The 10,510-nt window shown below is 43.1% G+C and overlaps 1 protein-coding gene across 1 annotated transcript; it reads left to right on the top strand.

Annotated features, from left to right (window-relative positions):
* Window positions 1-6,261: 6,261 nt before the first annotated feature.
* Window positions 6,262-10,510, top strand: LOC129165084 (zinc finger protein OZF). The gene is made up of 3 exons (XM_054747347.2): window positions 6,262-6,408; window positions 6,505-6,617; window positions 9,085-10,510. Exons 2-3 carry the CDS (start codon window positions 6,609-6,611, stop codon window positions 10,258-10,260), a joined length of 1,185 nt encoding a protein of 394 aa, XP_054603322.2. The 5' UTR covers window positions 6,262-6,408; window positions 6,505-6,608; the 3' UTR covers window positions 10,261-10,510.

Here is a 10,510-nt window from a genome sequence, read left to right as displayed (position 1 = left end):
TTTCGCTTGTATTTTATTGAAAATTTTCTCATCTTGATTGCTTAAGCAAAGATGCCTAGACTTTCCTCTCCCCATCCATTTGGGCAAGCTCCTCTGGGGGTGATCCTAAGGCATTCCCAGCCAGTACAGTTAAAGCCCAGACAGTTTCCTCACTACCACCATGTAAGTACCATTACTTTACCAGTAAAACTCATGGAACTCAGTAGCAAAACATACAAAGGTCATTTCATGAAGTCAAAAGTGCAAATTCTGTCTTACCTGCTGGTTTTTGGTCATAATAATTCATGTTATAGTTCAAAAAAACTACGTCACCTAATCACGTGGGTCCACCATGGTGGACGGCAAAAGCATGTAAACAGTGAGCGACACGAGTACTAAACAAAGGGAAAAGTAGAGCCTGAAATTGTTTTTGCGATCAAAACAAAAACAAAACTCCTCCAGGCAGCATTCCTTCAACTAGTTCATGCCCAGTTCACTTATCAGAAGAAGTAGCGCATCTAGCGGGGGCTCATAGAGAGCGGTGTGCTAACTAGCTTACCAACGTTAGCTTACGTTCTCTCTGCAGCTGTTCACCGATGTAAACATGTGGCTGACTTTGCCTAAATTCACCCCGCTGGATTTCTAACATTATGTTATAAACAGCGTTTCACTTTACATCAAAGCTGATTGTTAAAAAGTCCGGACCCCTACCAGCTTCTGATGCTGGCGGTGTTACCGGGTTCAGCTGCTGCTCTCACACCGGAATGAGAAGATCTCTGAACGCCGACGCTCATATAAATAAATAACGTAATTTTAACACATGTAATCATACATCGGAGCTTTAATATTGTTAATAATTGTCTCGCTTTACACTACAGTGGACGGAGCGCAGCCTCCGTGGTGAAATACCCATCCATCAGGATTATCAATAACTAGTGTAAACACATCATATTTATCCCTGTCCCGGTCTTCCTCGTGAAATAAATGAACGTTAATCTTACCCGGTAAAAACATGTTCGCTGCAAATCTGAGTCCTGCTAGTCCGCATGATTGATCGCTGCAGTTCATCTCCGTCCTCAGTCTCCATCAAAGTTATTAAAAAAACAAAACGAGTTGAGTTTACGTCTTTGTCTCTTAGTGCAGCCGACCACACAGCAAGCTAAAACCATTTTACTGTCAAATCAACTAAATAAAAGCCATAAAAGCCTACAAAACTGGCTTGTTTTGACTAGCTTCACTGGAGTTTCTACATGTGGAAAGTCTTTTTGCCGTCCATTATGGCGAATGGGGCGGTCTCATGAGTGGCGTGACATCACTTGCAGAGGGTCATTACCCCTGCACCCAATGGCTCTCCTATTTTGTGTATTGCAGGGGGGGATCCAGTATCCAGCATGCGCCAGTTAGTGTAGGTCTGTGTGTAAAGAAGTGTAAATAAAGTGTAAGTAACATGTTTAAACTACACTTAAATGTAGGTTACACACAGCACTTATCGTCTGTATGATGTATAGTTCATTTAGTTTAATATTCATGTTTTTTTTAATCGAATGTGATTCTTATCTTCTTCCTCTTCCTGTGAGACTGGTGGGACGGCACCCTGGCGCCCAGTGTTGATGAGCCGCAACAGTCCAGAAACCTTATAACAGCTCCTTATCCAGCCCATTCAGCGCAGTGTCCTCCCACCATCTCCATTAAGGTGGCTTTATTAAATGTTACATCCCTTAAGTCATTTTTCGTAAATAACCTTATCCCTGCTTATGACCTTGACTGTATGCTCCAATCTGAAATATGGTTAAATGGTTGTAGCTGTGCACCAGTTCTCAGAGAATCAACACCACCAAATTTCACATCTCTAAACGTGGTTCGATCTGATGTGAGAGGCGGTGGTGTAGCTGCTCATTTTAAAGACTCATTCCTTTGCAAACGCATAGTGTATGGTAACTTTGACTGTTTTGAGTATCTATGTTTTGAATTAAAAGGTTCTCCCAAGATCTTAGTGTTAGTATTATACAGACCACAAGGTTCATGCATTCATAGAAAATTTTCCTGAGCATCTCTCTGTTATCACAACAGACTTCAATCATCATCTCATAACTGGTGACTTCAACATTCGTGTTGATGGTGCAAATGATAAAACTGCTGTACAATTCCTTGGAGTTCTTGAACTATTTGACATTGTGCAGCACAACCATGTCCCAACACACACTCAAGGTCAAAAACGAGATGCTTACCAAAGATGTTGATGCATCAGACGTTGTTAAGGGTGTTGGCCACACTGACTATTTCTGTTGTAATGTCCAAAAGGGTCAATTTTCACCTATATATTGACCAACATAATGACCTTTCATCTACAGAAATAAATCCACTTTCTAAGTGGCCTTCTAAATCCAGAAGGTTCTGCTCAGCATTCCATGAAGACAAAACATTCAAACAAACATTCTCACATCCTAAATAAATAAAAAACTGCTACTGTTAAGCCTCTTTTAAGAAAAGTAAACTAGATCCCTTAGTGACATAATTACAGACCAATTTCTAAACTGCACTTCATTGGGAAAATGATTGAAAAAGCGGTTATGATCCAGCTGAACAACTTCTTGGAGACAAACAACCTCCTGGACGGTTTTCAGTCAGGCTGTAGACAACGTAGCAGCACAGAGACTGCGCTGATTAAAGGATTAAATGATATCCGTATCAATACAGATTCAGGTATAACATCTGTTTTAGTGATGCTCAATCTCAGAGCAGCTTTTGATACTGTGGACCACAACGTCCTTTTTGATTGGCTAATGAATATGGGTCTGACTTTCAGGTGCAGTCCATAGTGGTTCATTCATACCTCGCAGACAGGAGTTATGTTGTTTCCATTGTTGAACTCAAATCAAAGCAGATCGCCCTGACATGCGATGTCCCCCAAGGCTCGATACTTAGACCACTGCTTTTCAAATTCTATCTGTTCTCCCTGGGCCAAGTTATAGACGATATCAACATTGTCTACCACAGTTATACGGATGACACCCAGATCTACCTAGCTCTATCACGTAATGAATCTGGTTCCCTAGACTCACTCTGTCAGTGCGTAGAGCAAGTTAATGACTGGACACAATCAAGTTTCCTCCAGTTAAACAAGGACAAGACTGAACTTATTGTCTTTGGAAATAAGAAGGATAGGATAGAAGTTATTTCTCAACTTAGCTCCAAAGGAATGAAGACAAAGACCCAGGTTAGGAATCTTGATGGTACCATTGATTCAGACCTGAGCTTCACTGGTCACATTGAAGCTATAACTAGATCAGCGTTTTATCATCTCCATCAAATAGCATGACTCAGAGGTCTCATGTCAAAACAAGACCCAGAGAAATGAATTCATACGTTCATCTCCAGCAAGCAGGACTATTGCAGTGGTCTTCTAACTGGTCTTTCCAAAACAGCAGTAAAACAAATGCAGCTTATCCAGAATGCTGCTTCTAGAACCAAAAGAACCGAGCACATCACCCCTGTTCTTAGATCTCTGCACTGGTTACCAGTAAACTACATAATTGACCTCAAAGTGATTCTACTAGTCTACAAATCTCTCACTGGCACAGGGCCTACATGTCGGATCTCCTTCCAGTATATACAACCAGCAGAGCTCTCAGATCCTTAGGAAGCAGTCAGCTGGTAGTACCCCAAGTCATCAAACAGGGTGAAGCTGCATTTATCTACTTTGCTGCACACATATGGAATCAGCTTCCTCATGACCTCAAATATGCCCCACATCTAGTAACTTTTAAATCAAAATTGAAAACCTTCATGTACTCATTAGCCTTTGAATAAATGTTTCTATGCTGCACCTTCTGGACTGTAACTAGTGATGTGTTGTTTGGGATTGAAACGGCTCTGTAAAGAAAATTGGCTGGCTCAGCCATATTGTAAGGAGAAACTGTCTTTACTCAGTTATATTGTAGCGTTGTGGTTTTATGCTCTTTTATGAAAGAGGAACCATGCTATGTATTAATTCGGAATATTAATTTTTAATAAATCAATAACCAAATTTTATATTGTTCAGAAGACTCAAAGGTTGTTTTCAACGATAAACTGCCGATAATATCTGTGTGTCTGTGTTTCAGTTCAATGAGGAAACCAGTTTGACAATTAAAAGTTTTAATTCTTCAAATTAAACTAATGATTTTGAAATTGACAAACAGGAAATAACAATCAACATTGGCAACTTGTGGGACAATCTTTAACAGTTGATATGATCAAATAGACCTTGTGGTGAATTTATGAAGATTGAGAATGTTGTGACATGAAAGCGTGTGTGAGTCTGATTTTCAGGTGTCTGAGTGAAGTGATGGTTTGGATAAACTTAGGTTTTATCAGAGAACTGCATCAAACGCTAAACACCGTGCTCTGTCTCACCGAACTCTTGTGGACCCTCTTTCGGATCCGGGCCGTGGAGGATGTTGTGGTTCATCCAGATGACACCAGCGGCTGACAGGAGAGACGTAGGTGTCGAACGGAACCGGTCCAGAGTTGCCCTCGGTACACGTGGATGGTAGAGCGTTTTGTCGACGCGCTTTCTTAAGTTAATTCACTCAGAAATCAAAGACTCTGTAGGAGTATGCGTTAGAAGTTGCGATTCAGCTATTCTATCTGGCTGACAGGAACAGCGTGGGAGGGGGGGGAGAAATGAGCCAACCGGCTCCCCCCTTTTAGCGGTTGTTCACACGTCCTCTCTCTTTCGTTGTCAAGCACGAACTGCAATCATAAGACTGAAACTTACCAAAAGCCTTTCTCTTCTCAAAGCAAAACGTGTGCGTCAGCAAATGTGTTTTGAGTTTACTGTGAGAATCTGTGTGTGGGTGTGTGTGCTTGAGTGTGTGTGAAGGTCAGCAACAAACATCCTCAAACACTATCTAATTAAGTATGGATTCATTAAATCTCTTATAATTACCCAAAGCATAAGAACCATTCATTTGATTAAAACACATTTATAATGAGCAAAATGATAATGGTTATTCTAACATTAAAATCAAGAAACAAAGTTTTAAGACTTGTTATGTTATGACTACTTTTATGGGAACAACATCTTCTGTGGGAACAACATCTTCTGGCACGAAGCTGCAGGTGGCAGATGTTATGGTTTCCTCCCAGACTCGCTGGCGTTCAGGTCTTAATCTGTGGGTGAAAGTTCTCAGCGACCCAGCTTTGACCCAGCTGAGTCCAGCACCACCTTTGTGACAGAAAACCCATATTTCCTCACGTTACAGATCTTAAAGGCGACTTTGGAGTGACCGATCAGAGCCGACCCCATCTCGGAGGAGCTGAATCAGAGTCTTTTTTCCCTCCTCTCTCTCTCTCTCTCTCTCACTCTCTCTCTCTCTCTCTCTCTCTCTCTCTCTCGCTCTCTCTCTCTCTCTCTCTCTCTCGTTTGAGCCGCACATGATTGGTCAACTCCTCGATGAGCCCACTGCCCCCCTGACTTGTCAAATTTCATGAGCCAAACCTCCAGCTCCTTGTCAGACTTGTGCATGGCAGAAGAGTATTTCAGAGAAGCATCAAACAGCTTTCCCAAGCTCTTCACTGGTTGCTCACTGATGGAAGGGATGACCATTCCAGCCAAGGGGAAACTAAATTTGTCCCAGAACTGACCCTCAACCTGAAATTATTATTATAATCCAGGATCATGCCCTTGATTGCACTGGGGACACGATGACAGTGTAATGCCAAATTACATTTCATTACATATATGTTGAAACACTGATAGAAACGTTCCTAACTTTGTGATGTATGAATTTGATCTTATTGTGGCAAGGTGGAGAAACGAGGGCCCGGGCGGGATTGGATCCCCAGACTCCCAGGTGAGAGTCACACGTCAGCCAAAGGGACATCCCATTGGCCAAGTATCCAGGGTGCATGATCAGTTGGGACACTGTGACAGGACACTCACACTGCCACATCATGTTACCTTAACTTATGTGTATTTTACTTTATGGCATTCTCTAAACAAGAAAATATACCACTGATCATAAAAGCTGGTAAAAAAGTAATAATAATAAAATAAAATAAAATAAAATAGCAGGGTTCATGCTGCTATCTGAGAGTTCAAAATTTAAATTGTTTATTTAAAATTGTTTACCTAAGTCATTTTGAAGTTCAAGTTTTGTAAAAAAAAATTAAATCAATTCTAATACTTTGGGTTGAGATGGAACGAATGTGCAGGTCAACGCTTGGACCAGTAGGTGGCAGTAATGTACATCACGATGTAGGCAACTGCAATAAAACCATGAAGAAGCAGAAGCTCCTCCTCCTCCAGAAGCTAGCAGGTTGTAGCAGCAGCGCTGTAAACCATCACCAGGCTATGGAAACTTTCTTCCCCTCCTCAACAACTTGGTACCAGAGAAGATATTCTGCGGTCTTCGTGACAATCGGAGCTCCAGAATCAGGTTGTGGGTGAGAAAAGCTTTTCTCTAGACTTCCTGCCCTCTGGATCTGCTGCTGTTCCTTTGGCCTCTCTGAGAAACGCGCTCGTTTTGCTGCTTTCATCAGATTGAAGAGGTTCCCTCTATCAGACTCGCTCATCTGAGCTGGTCATGATGCAGGATCGGTTCTTCTGAAGGGAAAACCAAGAGGATCTGGCTGCAAACAACAAGATGACGGAAGTAGGTACAGCCACGGGCGGAAGAGTTTTTATTTCTCTTACAAAACTTTATTTAGACTTTATTTCTCCTTCCATCTGAACGGGAGAACGTGTAAAAATTCTCATTTTGAAAATGTTCCAGTGATTATAACAAGAACATGTTTTAAAACCTACATTCATATTTTTAATTGGAACAGAAATCCCTTTACTTTCCCTCAGAGGGGAAATGTAAGTGTAACAGCACTACAGTGAAATGGTAAATGGCCTGTATTTGATATAGCGCCTTCTAGAGTCCTGGAACCCCCCAAGGCGCTTTACATCACAACCAGTCATTCACCCATTCACACACACATTCACACTCGTGGGGATGAGCTACGATGCAGCCACAGCTGCCCTGGGGCACACTGACAGAGGCGAGGCTGCCGAGCACTGGAGCCACCGGTCCCTCCGACCACCACCAGCAGGCAATGTGGGTTAAGTGTCTTGCCCAAGGACACAACGACAGCGACAGACTGAGCGGGGCTCAAACCTGCAACCTTCCGATTGCTGGGCGAGCACTTAACTCCTGTGCCGCCGTCGCCCCGTAACTGATGCTGTAGTAAATAAAAATACACGTGTAAGAAATTTCATCAGTAACCCCCAATAGTAACACATTTAATAATTGACTTCCCAAGATGTGTGTGTAAAATAGCACTTGATAATTATTCATTCTTATTTTTACTTCATATTTCTTTAACAAGACCAATCATTCTGTTTAACATTCAGGCTGAACACGTCTCCTCCCTCATTTACTGCGTTAGCTGCTGATTAGAGAAGACGTTAATTGAATGTCACATTGTAAAGTTAGCATTCATGAAGTCAGCCATCTTGGCTGGTGACAGGGAAGGCTGTTGCTGATTTAGTGTCCAGGAGACGGCAGAGCACACCTCGGCAAGTGGAAGCTAACCGCTAGCATTGACTCCACAAGTTAAACAAAAATCTATGTTGCAAAACAAACAGTCTGTGGTAGAGTTGTGTCGCTGTTAGCCACCTCCCTATATCCCGTCTTGGTTGGAGAGGTGCCTGATGGCAGTTTATTCTAGCGTCAGCTTTGCTACTATAAATGCCAAAATCCTCCCCAGGGAGCCACGGCAAATCCTGTTATGCAAACGCTATGGTCCTGTAAAAACAGCTATTGCTTGAAATCACTGAGATGAGTAACTGAACCCCAATCCACACTGGAGGTGACTCAAGACTTCAAAGGTTGTTTTATGCTCATAGACAACATTGGGTGATGGAGAGCGTAACAGTGTCTTTGCCATATTAGGTGGGTCTCTCACTCTCCAAACCCAACTGGAGCCGTGTGTGTGTGTGTGTGTGTGTGTGGGTTCTGAAGACACGTCAGACTGATGACATTTCTTTTTCAGAACCTTTAGCTTTAATGTGACCTGCTTTTTGTCCCGCTTGACGCCCCGCTCAGCCAGTGTTTTCACCACTCTGTCGAACAGCTGGCTGTCTCTCACCGTCCCCGTAAAAAGGCGACTAAAGGTTGGTTTATGCTTGACGCGTCCGCGAGGTCCGCACGGCTCCGCGCGGAGAAGTTGCGTCATTTTGCGTCATTTTAACAACCACGCCCCTCCACCGCGTCTCCGCACGGCCCAAGATTTCCGCAACGCGCACCTCGGAAAATTTCTAACCACGCGGACGGTCGGACGCGGAAAAACATGGCGGACCGGCACGGCAGAGGTTCGTAAATACAGACATTTGTATGATTCAGCTCTCAAAGATCACCGTGATCAACATGTTGTTAATAGTTCTTGGAGAGAAATAGCTCGCACTGTCGGAAAAGACGAGAACGCTGTTAAAAATGCTGAAATGTCATGTTGTAAACAGTAATTTCTACTTCTACTATGGTGTAGTGTTGGATGCTTGCCGTAGAGCTCCATGCTGCCCCCTACAGTTTGGGAGAATATTGGCTCACCGCAGAGACGAGCCGCACAAACCATAAATGCTGCGAGTTGTGAAGCGCGTTCCAGCCGCGAGCCGCGTCACCGCGCGGAAAGTGAATGCGTCAAGCATAAACCAAGCTTAATCTGTTCGTCTGCTCGCCAAAAGCTCCATGGTCTCCGCGTCCGTCCAGCCGGCTTTCCTTCCGGCCGGCACTCTGCGCGCAGTACACGTGACTAACGCAACCACCCTCGTTTGCGAGGCGGGGGCTCCCACAGTCGCTCCAAAGGGATTAGCGGGGCTGACACGCGTTTAGCCATCAGAGGCGAGGGGCTGATGCGGCAATAGTACTACCAAGCGAGATGGAACGAATGCCGCAATATTCGCGCAACGCCATGCCGGCATGGCGCTTTTACAGACATACCACTGCGGTAATATTACGCCAATATGCCGACATGGTGTGTCCTAAATAAGCACCTAATAATACAACTGTTATGTGTGTGTGAACGAAAGTTACAGCGATGAGTAAGTCACATCATGTGTTTCCTACAACTGTTCAACAGATGGCGCTGGTTAAAGAAGAAGCTCCTGAAGAACAGAGTGATGGTGTGGATCAGCAGGACCCAGAACATCTTCACATAAAGGAGGAACAGGAGGAACTCTGGATCAGTGTGGAGGGAGAGCAGCTCCATCTGAAGAAGGAGATTGATGTGGTCGAGGTTCCACTCACTACAGTTTCTATAAAGAGTGAGGATGATGAAGAGAAACCTCTGTTCTCAGAGCTTCATCAGCAGCAAACAGAAGACGGCGATGTCCCAACCAGCAGCTCAGCTGACCAGATTACAGCAGAAACTTGGAGGAGCCCAGATCTAAACCCATGTGAACAGACAGATACTTCAGAGACGGAAGTTAGTACCGTGGATGAAGAGAATGGTGATGTGAATCTAGACTCTGAGCTGTCAGACTTCTGGCCTGAAAATGACGACGACTGGAATGAGAGCAGGACTTCTGAATCAGATGTTAAAAAAACTTTCAACAAATCCTTTAGCTGCTCTGAGTGTGGTGAACATTTTCTCCGCAGGTGGTCTCTCCAGATTCACGTGAGAGAGACGAGTCATTCAGCGATAGGGTCTTCAGGCTGTTTGGTTAATCAGAAATGTGATGTAGAGAAGCGACATGTAGACTCATGCAGGAATGTCAAAACAAAACTAAAATCCTTTGTTTGTAATGACTGTGGAAAAGCATTTAGGGGAAAATCAAATTTAAAGAACCACGTGACGGTTCACACAAGAGAGAAGCCTTTTGCTTGTGAGCTGTGTGGACAAAGATTAAGCTGTAGGAAAACATTAAACAATCACATGAGAGTCCACACAGGTGAGAAGCCTTTTGCTTGTCAGCTTTGTGACCAAAGATTTAGCCAAAAGACAAGTTTTAACAGACACAAGAAAGTCCACACAGGACAGAAGCCTTTTGTCTGTGAGCACTGTGAACAAAGATTTAGCCAAAAGACGCATTTAAATAGACACATGATTGTCCACACAGGACAGAAACCTTTTGCCTGTGAGCTCTGTGGACAAAGATTTAGCCAAAAGGCAAGTTTTAACAGACACAAGAAAGTCCACACGGGACAGAAGCCTTTTCCTTGTGAGCTCTGCGGACACAGATTTACCCGAAAGACAACTTTAGACATACACATGAGAGTCCACACAAATAAGTCTTTAAAGTGTAATGTGGTGTAAGTGGTTACTTTTAATATATGACCAGTAAGATGTGATATACCTTATAAATATGAATTATCAATATTATTGATCTTTTGAAATTTGATCAGAGGTTAAATCAGGTCTTTCTGGGAAATCACACCTTTGTAACAATTTGAAACAGAGGCATAAATATAGTTTGTAAAAATCTATTTAATACTTTATTCCTACTACTAATGAATGATGATTGAAACAAGATAACTGAGACAATAAATGAAATGATGGAATATGA

This window comes from Nothobranchius furzeri, chromosome 2 (assembly GCF_043380555.1).
Source record: "Nothobranchius furzeri strain GRZ-AD chromosome 2, NfurGRZ-RIMD1, whole genome shotgun sequence".
Lineage (NCBI taxonomy): Eukaryota > Metazoa > Chordata > Actinopteri > Cyprinodontiformes > Nothobranchiidae > Nothobranchius > Nothobranchius furzeri.
Note: the sequence above shows the minus strand (reverse complement) of the source record. Positions and strands in the feature narration are given on the sequence as shown.